At 42.9% G+C, this 12,899-nt stretch overlaps 1 protein-coding gene across 3 annotated transcripts in view; it reads left to right on the top strand.

Moving 5' to 3' along the window:
* Window positions 1-1,030: 1,030 nt before the first annotated feature.
* Window positions 1,031-12,899, top strand: part of LOC101862144 — a gene marked incomplete at its 5' end in the record, with an annotated part of 14,640 nt that continues 2,771 nt past the window's right edge. Inside the window, 7 exon segments of one of the 3 annotated variants that reach the window (XM_035972675.1) lie at window positions 1,031-1,271; window positions 1,773-1,916; window positions 2,801-3,893; window positions 5,278-5,503; window positions 5,641-5,668; window positions 7,151-7,420; window positions 10,246-10,371. In XM_035972675.1, coding sequence (XP_035828568.1) covers window positions 1,031-1,271; window positions 1,773-1,916; window positions 2,801-3,893; window positions 5,278-5,503; window positions 5,641-5,668; window positions 7,151-7,420; window positions 10,246-10,371 — 2,128 coding nt within the window. 3 annotated transcript variants of the gene reach the window in all.

The following is a 12,899-nucleotide window of genomic DNA, read 5'->3' as shown; positions in this document are numbered from 1 at the left end:
CTTCATGATCATTTATTTATTTATATATATTCATTTTATTTATTTTTAAAAAGACAAAAGACAAACAGAAACCAAAAAGCTTTAATGCCCAAACAAAACTGGTGACTTACCGTGGCTTGTTTTTTCTTTCTGTCACCCCCCCCCCCCTGCAGAGCTTGGGGTTATGTGAGGAAGACATCTTTCTTTCTTTCTTTCATTCTTTCTTTCTTTCTTTCTTTTTTTCTTCAGTGTGATTCATTCATGATCATTTATTTTTTTATACGTATATTATTTTTTAAAAACACAAGAAGAAAACGGGAAAAAACATTCCCTAAACAAAACTATTGACTTACCGTGGGTTTTTTCTTTCTGTCTTCCCCAGAGCTTGGGATTATGTGAGGAAGACATCTTTTTTTCTTTCTTTCTTCAGTTATTCATTCATGATCAGTTATTTACGAAACGCAAAAACAGAAAATGTTCCCTGAACCAAACGTTTCACTTAACGAGGCTTGTGTTTCTTTCTGTCTTTCTTTCTTCATTTATTCATTCATGATCATTTATTTTAAAAAAAATATTTATTTCTTAAAAGAAATTTAAAAGCAACGAAGCGCAAATATAAAATACGTTCCCGAAACCAAACTGATGACTTATCGTATGTTTTTTCTTTCTGTTTATTCCCCAGAGCTTGGGATTATGTGAGGAAGACTTCTTTATTTATTCATGATCATTTATTTATTTGTATATATATATATATATATATTTATTTTTTAAAGAAATTTAAAAGCAATGAAGCGCAAAAACAAAACACGTTCCCCAAACCGAACTATTGACCTGGCGCTCATGTGACCTTATGCAGTTGCGAGCGCCGTAAAACATCTACTAAAACAAAACAAAACTATAGACTTATCATGGTTTGTGTTTTTTCTTTCTGTCTTCCCCAGAGCTTGGGATTATGTGAGGAGGACATCACGGAGAGAGCGTGGGGAATAGAACTACAGCAATGAGGTACCCGGAGGAGGCGAGAGAGGAGGGCAAGAAGTGCCTGGACGAGGAGGAGGAGGAGGAGGAAGAATGCAGCGGGAGGTCCTCCAGCTCGGGAGGTATCCCCGCGGCGCCCGATGGAGGGTGGGGATGGCTGATCATGATAGCGTCCTTCTGCTGTATCATGATCGTGGATGGAGTGTGTTTCTCCTTTGGCGTGCTGGTGCCGGAGTACATACGCGTGTTTAATGTGTCCCACACGCAAGTAGGATGGGTGGGATCTACGTTGGCTGGCAGTTATCTGCTCGTTGGTGAGTGTGTGTGTGTGTATGTGTGTGTGTGTGTTGGTGCCGGAGTACATACGTGTGTTTAATATGTCGAACACTCAAGTAGGATGGGTGGGATCTACATTGGCTGGCAGTTATCTGCTCGTTGGTGAGTAAGAGAGAGAGAGGGGGGGGGAGGAGAAGAAGACACAGTGAGAGAGAAAGACAGTGTGAGAGAGTGAGAGGGAGAAAGAGAGTTCATTCTACAACAATAATTATACAGTGTGTCGGCCCCACCCACACAAAATGTCCATCATTTGCACATACTACTTTATTAGACAACCCCTAGGACTGTCTTGTCTGTCTGCCGGGGATGACCATGGCAGGCGGGGTTTGACTATCTTACCTCTCAGATGATTTTAGATGTGGGGGTGAGCTAGAAAACATGTACAAAAACAAAATATAAAAAAAATTACCGTAGGAAACTCCAACAACAAACTGTTCTCACCATTATTCTATATTTTTTCTATGTTCTGTTGTCCACAGGTCCGTTTGTGAGCGCGATGTGTGCGCGGTACGGCTGTCGCAAAGTGACCATGGCGGGGAGTGTGGTGTCTATGGTGGGCTTCTGTTTGAGCACCTTGTCTACCAGCATTGAGATGCTTATGGTGACTTATGGAGTTATTGGAGGTGAGTATTGGAGGGGGGGACGGGAGAGGAAGGAGAGAGAGGAGGGAGGGAGAGAGAGGGTTTTAGTCTGAGCACCTTGTCTACCAGCATTGAGATGCTTATGGTGACTTATGGAGTCATAGGAGGTGAGGAAGGGAGTGGAGAGGAGGGAGGGAGAGGGAGGAGAGAGAGTTTCTGTCTGAGCACCTTGTCTACCAGCATTGAGATTGGTGACTTATGGAGTTATTGGAGGTGAGTATTGGGAGGGGGAGAGGGAGGGAGGGGGGAGTACGAAAATATCATTGTTGGTGGTTGGCGGGTGCTCTGGTGTGGTTTGCTTCTTCTTTCCTATCAAACATCTATCGTCCTTATCTCTCCTCCTCCTTTAAAAAAAAAATTTGTTACTGTCTTGTAACACCACTAATCTTCTGCACTTATATGACCTTATGCAGTTGCGAGTGCCTTAAAACTCTTATTAAAACCCCCCAAAAAATGCAAGTGCTGTAAAACTCTTACTAAAACTAAATAAACTCCCCTCCTTATTTTTTGTGTTTGTTACTCTCTTGTAACACCTCAAATCTTCTGGCCATATGACCTTATGCAGTTACGAGCGCCGTAAAACCTGTACTAGAGCTAAAAACGTCTAATCTTCGGCAATTATATGAACTTATTGTGTCGCAATTTTTCTCATGACCCTCACTAAACCATCTGTCTTCTTCTCTCCTATCAAACATCTATCGTCCTTATCTTCCCCTCTTCTTTTTTGTTTTTTTACTCTCTTGTAAAAAGAAACACCTCTAATATTCTGACGCTTATATGACCATATGACCGTATGCAGTTACGAGCGCCGTAAAACCTCTACTAAAACTAAACTAAAATGCTATCTGTCTCCCCCCCCTCCCTAGGTGTGGGTTTCGGAATGATCTACCTCCCCAGCATCGTGTGTGTGGGCTACTGGTTCGACAAAAAGCGCGCCTTCACAACGGGCATCGCGCTGTGCGGCTCCGGCGTGGGCCAGTTCCTGTTTGCTCCGTTGGCCCGCTACCTTCTGACGGAGTATACCTGGCAGGGGATGAACATGATCATGGCGGGGATTGTCTTCAAGTGCGCGGTGTGTGGTATGCTCTTCCTCCCCGTCGATAAACGTACGAAGATGTGGCCGCGTAAGCCCACGCAGTCCCGCGTGGAGATTGAGCGGGGTACCATCATGAAGGCGCTGATCGAGGATAAGAAACGGCAGAGGACCATCTCCAACGGGTCGCTGGACAACTGCATCATCACCCGCGACAACCGCCTGGTCAAGCTGGACCCCAAGATTTTCGAGCTAAAGAGGAATAACTCCCTCATCGCAAAGTTCAAGCGCCAGATGGGATTCAGCTCGCAGAGCCTGGCCAATTCGAAAAACAGCCTTCAGGGGATTCCCAGTATTGTGATAGACGCCGTGCAGAAAGACTTGAACAATGGCGGCAGCGCGGGATCGCCGATTTACCAGCCCAATGGCACGCGAGTTCAGCAGCTCTCGCAGACGCACCTGCAGAAACGGGGGTCGCTGCCCGACGGACGCGGCTCGCTTCCCATCGTCGCTAACGGCAACGGTGCGATTGTTTCTAACGGGAATTTCCACCACCACCCCCACGTTGTGTCTAACGGTTGCGTGAGCGCGGGAGGAGGCGGGATGCTGCACAATAACGGGTCGATCAACCCGTCCAGCGTTAACGGCGGGGGTACCGGGATGCCCAAAACTCGAAGCTGCGACCGTCTGCCCAATGAAGACCCGTGGCTGCGACAGTGCGACCAAGACGCTCTCGTCAATGCGGTGGCCGGCGGAGAGTTGCGGGGACTGAGCCTACAGGATGTGGTCGGGGCGCCCGTGTTGACTCGCTCGGCCAGCGACCTGCCATCGTCACAAGGGTTGCCTTCCCTTGACGGTAGCGTCATCAGTATCCAGGTCATACCTAACGGCGCCTGCGGAGTAGGAAACAGCGCTATGGGGCTGAGGTTAGTTTACACACAGTCTTATCTACATTACCTTATCATTATTGTTAATTGTTGAAACCTACCGTTGTAAACTTTAGCTTCATTTCCCTGAAACAGTGCTTTGGGGGTTGAGTTTAGTGCATACATAGTCTTATCTACATTACTTACTCATTTTTATTTATTCTTGAAACAAATGTGAGATGTGCTGACAAAATGTGTTACTTCTCGCAATCCACAAATGGAGAAATTGGCCGAAAATCAACACTAGGGTCAAATTTGTAGATTTTCATTTGATGCGATATTCTATTAGTATAACATGCCTTTTTATTATTTCATACTTATAAATTGTATAAACTTAACCTTTGAGTGTGATATGTCTATTTCCTTAGGGCTCGAATCCAAAAAGTAAATCAAATTGTCAGCACGATTTACATATTATTTTAAGCTTTCACTGAATTTATACTCATCTGTGATTTGTAACATCTGCATTATTTGTATATTCATCCTTATTATTAGTGGGTGGTTGGTGGGTGCTCTGGTGTGGTTTGGTCCTTCATTCCTGTCGCCCTTATCTCCCCTCCTTCTTTTTTGTGTTTGTTACTCTCTTGTAACTCCTCTAATCTTTGGCACTTGTATGACCTTATTGTGATTTTATTCTTCTTCTTCTTATTGCTATTACATCAGTATTATTTGCAATCATTATTGTGATTATTATTAATTACCCCATGTAATAATTATGTCTTTATTATCAATGTCAAATAACATTGTCCTGATCATCATTATAATTATGTATTATTATTAATAGTAATCATATGTTAGTATTATTATTGATATTATTTTTATTATTTCTAGTATGATTTTTAAAAATTCTTACAAGCATTACTATTTGTTTATCATCAATTTTAATTTGCTTGTATTTTTATTATTAGTAGTATTATCAGTGTCATCATCATCATTATTATTATTATTATTATTAATATTATAATTATTATAATAACTATTCTTATTAAAGTTATTTTTATGGATATTATTATTATCATTATTGTTTTTATGATTAATATTATTATCATTATCATTATTCTAATTGTTATAATTATTAGCATCATTCTTCTTCTTCTTCTTATTATTATCATTATCATTATTCTCATTGTTATAATCTGTCATTATTCTTATTATTAATTTTCATTATAATTATTCTCATTATCATCATCCTCACCCCTGGCAACGATCCAGCAACTCTATGGGTGAGTACTCGATTCAGCTGTTGTTATCATCAATATCATTATTCTTATTCTCATTATCATCACCACCAGGCTCCGGTCCAGTAACTTCATGGGTGAGTACTCGACTCAGCTGTTGTTATCATCAATATCATTATTCTTATTCTCATTATCATCTCCAACAGGCACAGATCCAGTAACTCCATGGGTGAGTACTCGACCCAGCTGACCGGCTCACAGGCTTCCTACGTGTCGCTGGGGAGTGTGGTGAGCGTGCCGCAGGTGCAGGCGAGCCTGGAGGAGCTGGAGCGCGAGATGGCGCGGCAACAATCCATGTGGTGGCGCTGGTGGCGTATCCTCAAGGATATGTTTGACTTGACGCTACTCTTCAACCCCGTGTTTGCGCTGTTGGTGTTTTCTAGCTTCATTACTTTGCTAGGTGAGTGGGGAGAGGAGGGAGGGAGAGGGTGGGGAGAGACAGACAGATAGACAGACAGACATATATGTTTGACTTGACGCTACTCTTCAACCCCGTGTTTGCGCTGTTGGTGTTTTCTAGCTTCATTACTTTGCTAGGTGAGTGGGGAGAGGAGGCGGGAGGGAGGTAGGGAGGGGATGGGGAGACAGAGACAGACAGACAGACAGACAGACAGACATACATACATATATGTTTGACTTGACGCTACTGTTCAACCCCGTGTTTGCGCTGTTGGTGTTTTCTAGCTTCAAATGATTTTTGTCATTATTGAATAATATGTTGTGTTGTTATTAGTACTATCATTATTATTATTAGTATCTGAAGGAGAGTGGAGGGAAGGAGGGGTAGAGAGAGATAGACAGAGAGAGAGAGAGAGGGGGGGGGGAGGGAGGAGGGAGGAGAGAGTGTGTGGTTGGCTGGTTCCCTGGTGTGGTTTGCTCCTTTTTCCCAATGAGACGTCTGTCGTCCTTACCTCTTTTTTTTTTTGTGTATGTTACTCTCTTGTAACACGTAATCTAATCTTCGCCACTTATATGACCTTATTGTGTTGAAAGTGCAGTAATACTCTTACTAAAACTAAAGAGGGAGGAGAGAGTGGGAGATGGAGGAAGGGAGGGAAAGAAAGACATGTTTGACATTACGCTACTGTTCAACTCCTTTTTTTGCGCTGTTGGTGTTTTCTAGCTTCATTACTTTGCTAGGTGAGTGGGGAGAGGAGGCGGGAGGGAGAAAGGGAGAGGATGAGAGAGAGGGAGGAGGAGGGAGGGAGGAGAGAGAGGAGGAGGGGGGGGGGGGAGAGAGATATGTTGTTTGTGAGGCTATTGTTCCACCGCGAGTTTGCTCTGTTGGGTTAAAAAACAACCCAGCTACAACTTCGACTAATATTGAACAAAATGGATTGATGACCTCACAAATTCTCGGAAGTTCAACATACAACATGAACAACTTAGCTTAGGAACAGATTTAGTTGGAAAAACAATTTCTATCAATTCAATGTCATGCTTGAAATAAAACGATTTTTTTTCTTGCACACAAAAAATTTGAATTTTGTCATTATGATGAAGATATGTGTAATGATACGGTGCAATCAGGCACTCGTCAATTTTGGGCTGATTCATTTGCCGTACTTGCTATTACATAAATATCCATCTATCTTGTACAATAAGCAAGATATTTCCAATTGAAGGAAGTCAGGTCCCCTTTTTTCAGTGGAGAAATTAGCGAGAAAAAGGCAGCCCAAATTGGTAAGTCCAATAGCTGAAAAGTCTTGGAGAACAGATAACGACTTATTTCATGGCTTAAATTAATAGTCAAAGCTTTTCAGTAAAATTCACGTGGAAATGTTTTTATATGGAAATAATAGAGGTTGAGCCAAAAAATAAAAATCGAGAAAAAATTTCGAACTGGTGGAAAAATGCCTGTTTCTACGATTTCTGTATTTTGACAGGCGCCTGATTTCAACATGCTGCCTCACATATTATTTGTATAATGCATGCATGTTTAGCTCGACTAATTGTTTTCTATGACGTCTCCCCCCTCCCCCTCTTTTTCCTCCCTCCCCTCCCCTCTCACTCTCCCAGCGTTCTTCGTGCCCTACTTCTACCTCCCGGAGAAGGGTCGCATGATGGGAATGTCTGCCGACTCCGCCACGTTCCTCATCTCCATCGTGGGAATCACCAACACTGTGGGCCGTGTGGTGTCGGGATGGTTCGCCGACCGACCTTGGGTCAACACTCTGTACATGAACAATGTGGCGCTGGTGGTGGCTGGAATCTCACTGCTGATGTGTCCGGCCTGTGAGGACCAGATCATGCTGGCTGTGGTCGCCGCCACTTACGGGCTCAGTCTTGGTCAGTTGTTACGTTGTGTGTGGGGGTATATTGTGTGGGTATATGTAGGGGTATATGTGTGGGAATCTCGCTGCTTATGTGTCCGGCCTGTGAGGACCAGATCATGCTGGCTGTGGTCGCCGCCACTTACGGGCTCAGTCTTGGTCAGTTGTTACGTTGTGTGTGGGGGTATATGTAGGGGTATATGTGTGGGCATCACACTTTTTATGTTTATGGCGAGTGAAGAACAGATCAGTATGGTGGTATAAGTTATGGTTAGTAGGAGTATGGGGCGGTGGTTATGGGTATGTGTCTGTGTGTGTGAAAATGATGAAATTATATAATGGTATAGGTTTAACGCCTAACAACACAATTAGGTTATTTCAGAGTCCGAGCAAGCTGAATAGGTAGTTAGTGTAAACTGTAGTTCTTAAATACGAAACGTTGGAACGAGTTAATGCTCGAACCTGTAATTCCCCAAGCACACAAATACAAGTCCGGTAGCAACAACAACGCTACAATCTTTGTGTGTGATGAAGCAAATAATGTGAGAATATTGGTGTATATTTCACTTCATGTATGTTTGCTTTATTTCTGTCTGTCAAACTAGCTTTTTAAGTTTTGTATAACTGTGTCAGTGAGGTTATAGGGTATTGTCTATAGAAGTTTAATATACACCGGTGACCAATTCCCTGAACCAATAAGGTTGGATCAAACCTAGGCTCCTAAAACGTGGGTGCCAGGTGGTTTGCTCCTGCTCTGTCAAATATCTATCGTCTTAAACTCACCTTATTTTTTTTTAAGTGTTTTTTTTTACTCACTTGTAAAACCTCTAATCTTGGACCTGATATGACGTTATTGTGATGCAAGTACAGTAAAATGCTTACTGAATTTTTTTAAAATAGAGACCTGCACCCTGAACTGATGAAGTTGGATAGAACCGAGGTGAAGAATTACTCATGAGATAGGCAGAGCCTGGAATAGAATGGTGTAGTTCACAATATGCATGGGGTTTTTTCCATCGTTGGTCCCAGCAGAATTTTGAATTTTATGAAGGCCATTGGCTGTTATGGCGACTTGTAAAGTAAAACAATATTGTTAAAAAAATGTTTATTGTTATTTATAAGAGTTGTTTTAAATCGCAAATATATTTGTACTGAATTTTAGTATTTTAGCATTTTGAAGTCTAATTTTTGACCAACCGTGTAGTGAAATTTACTGTTGCGAATGCTACCAACTTGTGTTTCATGCGCTCATATGACCTTGTGCAGTTGCGAGCGCCGTAAAACCCTGTACTACTAACTAACAATATGGTTCATTATTTGAACATCTGAGTCTGTCCGGTGACAGTGGATGTTCTGTGGATGTTTTGCGCCTGATCTGGTGGGCTGTGCCTCCAGATTTTCTTTTTTTAAATGATTCTTATTTCTCCGTCTTCTCTTTGAATGTTACTCGCTAGTAACACCTGTAATCTTGAGCTCTAGAAAAATGAGAGGGTGGTTGGCGGGTGCTCTGGTGTGGTTTGTTCCTTTTTTCCTATCAAACATCTATCGTCTTTATCTCCCCTTCTCCTTTTTTGTGTTTGTTACTCACTTGTAACACCTCTAATCTTTGACACTTATATGACCTTATTGTGTTGCAAGTGCCGTAAAACACTTACTAAAACTAAAACTGTCTGGTGAGGTGAACCAATCAAGTAAAATTCTTTCTTTCTCTCTTTTCTTCTTCTTCTTTCTTTCTTTCTCTCTTTTCTTCTTCTTCTTTCTTTCTTTTCTTTCTTTGTTTCTTTTTTAGTTAAAGCAGAGTAGATCGGTTGGGGAGGGGCGGGGGCCAAGTTACAGTAGAATAGAATAGATTGGGGAAGGGCAAAGTTCTTTCTGTCTTATAGTATAAGAGTATGTGTAAGCAGAATGTTTATTCTGACACTGTACATGAATTTCCCACTTGGCTCGGTCCTTTCAGAGACGGACGTTAAACTAGGAGGCCCCGCTTTATTATTAACCGAATAGTGTAGATAGGGGCCTTAAACCCATACCTTTTCACCTTTTTCAATTTTTATGCACTATCTTAAACTTTCTGTCGGGACGTATACCTTTAGGCTTAGACATGCCCACATCATATAATATGATAAAAATTGTGATGATTGGAGGTTTAAAAACGTCCACATAAAAATAAAAATTTTCCCTTGAGAAAAAAAGATTTATGTAGCAGGACACATGGCAATAAAAAATGACAGTTTAAAAAGTAGAAAAAAAAAACAGAAAAAAGTGTAGAAAAGTTTACCTTTTATTCACCCTACTGGGAAATTTGGAATACAGTTGCATAGATAGATATATATATTTATATGAAAAATTCACTTGTGTCAAAGAATACACACTGCACGTAAACCAAAGCCTTTGCAAGGCATTGCTGTGCACATGTGACTGATTATCTCAGTGGGTGGTTTGCGGGTGCTCTGGTGTGGTTTGCTCCTTCTTTCCTATCAAACATCTATCGTCTTTAATTTACCTGCCTTTTTTTTTATGGGTATGTTACTCTCTTGTAACACCTCTAATCTTCGGCACTTATATGACCTTATTGTGGAGCAAGTGCCGTAAAACTCTTAATGGAACTTTTTTTAAAAACATGTTTTTGTGAAGTAGTGATTAACTTTGTTTTGTCTTTGTCTGTGTGTCTATCAGTGAGCTATTCGTCCACCGCTGTGTTAGTGTGTGTGAGACTATATCTGAGATATTTGTCCATGTTTGTCTATAAGTGAATTATTCGTCCACAGCTGTGTATGTGTGAGTACTATCTGAGTTATTCGTCCACAACTATGTGTCTATAAGTGAGTTATTTGTCCACAGCTGTGTTTAACTCGCTGCGGTCCATCCTCCTGGTGGAGTTGTTGGGCCTAGAGACGCTCACCAAATCCTTCGGGCTGCTCATCTTGTTCCAGGGCGTGGCCGCATTCATCGGGGCGCCTATTGCTGGTGAGCAAAGTTAGAATTGTAGAAATGAAATGGAAGGAATTTAATAATGAAGTGTTGGAAAGAGATGGAGTTGAAGATATCGACACAAAAATAAAAAGGAGAAGATGGAGATATCTGGGGAATGTTCTAAGAATTCAGAAGACAAGGTTGCCCTATGAGACATGGCATTGAAAACCAAATGGTAAGAGAAGGCGGTTAAGAACAACTGGAAGCTATAGAGGTAAAATAAGAGAAGGGGCAATCACCCTGGGCCTGGATGTGCCGAAGTTGGAGGACGTATCCAGGGACAGACAAGTGTGTCGTCGAATGCTCCCCGTCCTTTGTACATGACGGTATAGGGAGAAAGTGAGTGAATGAGTAAGTCAGTATTGCTGTCCGTCTTATGTACCTGATGGTATAGGGAGTGAGTGAGTCAGCCCACACTGCTCTCCGTCTTATGTACCTGATGGTATAGGGAGTGAGTGAGTCAGTCCACACTGCTCTCCGTCTTATGTACCTGATGGTATAGGGAGAGAGTGAGTGAATGAGTAAGTCAGTATTGCTGTCCGTCTTATGTACCTGATGGTATAGGGAGTGAGTGAGTCAGCCCACACTGCTCTCCGTCTTATGTACCTGATGGTATAGGGAGTGAGTGAGTCAGTCCACACTGCTCTCCGTCTTATGGTCGCTTTTAAGCACAAGGGGGCTATTCCGAAAAAATGCTGTAAAAGACAAGGAGCGTTTTCTATAAAAGCAATGAAATATACACACCAATGAAAACAAAATTCTCCTATAGGTAGGATAATGCCCACTTTTAGTGTAGGTCAAGATTTCTGAAAACCCTGGTTAGTCCGCTTGTCCTTAAAAGCGACCATGTGTACCTGACGGTATGCGGAGAGAGTAAGTCAAAAGTGCTCTCCGCCTTATGTACCTGGCAGTGAGGAACTCAAATAAAGGTCCTGGGTTCGAATCCTGACGGTATAGTGAGTGAGTAATTCAACACTGCTCTCCGTCTTATGGACCTGATGGTATAGGGAGAGAGTAAGTAATGGGGGTCTCGTGGCCCAGAGGCTAATGTGTTTGACTCTCTAATAAAGGTGCCTGGTTCGAATCCTGACGGTATACGGAGAGAGTGAGTTAATAAGTCAAAACTGCTATCCGTCTTCTGTGCCTGACAGTTTAGGGAGAGATGAAGTAAAGGGGCCCTCGAGGCTAGGGTGATCGCATCTCGCAGAAAAAGGTCATGGGTTTGAATGGAAAAGTTTCCTTTTCTGAAAGTGTTACGTTTCACCTTCTCTCCTGCAATGTTGTCTTCTTTCGTCTCAACCCACACCCCCTCCTTTGCAGAATAGATTGGTTGGGTGGGGGGGGGGGGGGGGGGGGAGTTAGAACAGATTGGTTGGGAGCAAAAGTTTGAAAAGAACAGATTGGTTGGGGAGGGAGAAAAAGCTAAAATAGAATAGAGAAGAATGGCAAAATAAAATAAAACAGAACTGTTGGGGAAGGAGAATAAACATTTCTTTTTTTAAAGTAAAGTAAATCGTTTGGGGGTGGATAGAAACAAAAAAATAGATAATAGTTTTATTGATTCCAGGAGGACACTTTATTGTACAAGCAAACATACATAAAGAAATTCATTGGTACTAACTTAAGTGAGGTTACTGAACACACAGTGCTACAAATGAAATAACGATGGAGAATGTTTTACGGAGCGGGTTGTCCCAGCATGTGAGACATGTATTTTCTAATGTGCTGTCTTGTGCATGTGTGTGGGCGCATCTAACCTTTGTAACATCCAAGACAAATTTCACCCTGCGAGATGAATAAAGATTGTCAAGTTCAATGAGGGGGGGCAGGGAGAATAGAACGATTGATTGAGGAAGGGCGGGGTGGTTACAGGCCAGGCCAGAGCACAACAGAACGATTGATTGAGGAAGGGCGGGGTGGTTACAGGCCAGGCCAGAGCACAACAGAGTAGAATAGAACGATTGATTGAGGAAGGGCGGGGTGGTTACAGGCCAGAACAGAATGCGCTCCCTCCCAAGTCCCCAGAATGCGCTCCCTCCCAAGTCCCCAGAATGCGCTCCCTCCCAAGTCCCCAGAATGCGCTCCCTCCCAAGTCCCCAGAATGCGCTCCCTCCCAAGTCCCCAGAATGCGCTCCCTCCCAAGTCCCCAGAATGCGCTCCCTCCCAAGTCCCCAGAATGCGCTCCCTCCCAAGTCCCCAGAATGCGCTCCCTCCCAAGTCCCCAGAATGCGCTCCCTCCCCAGGCCCCAGAATGTACTCCCTCCCAAGTCCCCCGGATGAGGGTCCTCCCCAGCCAGCAAAATGTGCTCCTCTCTCCAGTCACCAGAATGTGCTACCTCCGAAGTCCCAGGAATGGCTCGCTGCCGAGGCCCCCGGATGTTCTCCCTTGAGATTCCCGGAGAATGCGCCCCCTCTCCAGAGTGAGCAGGATTGGCTGCTCTTTGAAGTCACTAGATAGCGCCTCCTTTTGAGACAAACAGACTGTACCCAATTCTAAGACTCTAACATGTTCTCACTTCAAA

Source organism: Aplysia californica, unplaced genomic scaffold (assembly GCF_000002075.1).
Source record: "Aplysia californica isolate F4 #8 unplaced genomic scaffold, AplCal3.0 scaffold00791, whole genome shotgun sequence".
Lineage (NCBI taxonomy): Eukaryota > Metazoa > Mollusca > Gastropoda > Aplysiida > Aplysiidae > Aplysia > Aplysia californica.
The sequence above is the reverse complement of the archived record's forward strand: the minus strand, read 5'-3'. Positions and strand labels throughout refer to the sequence as shown.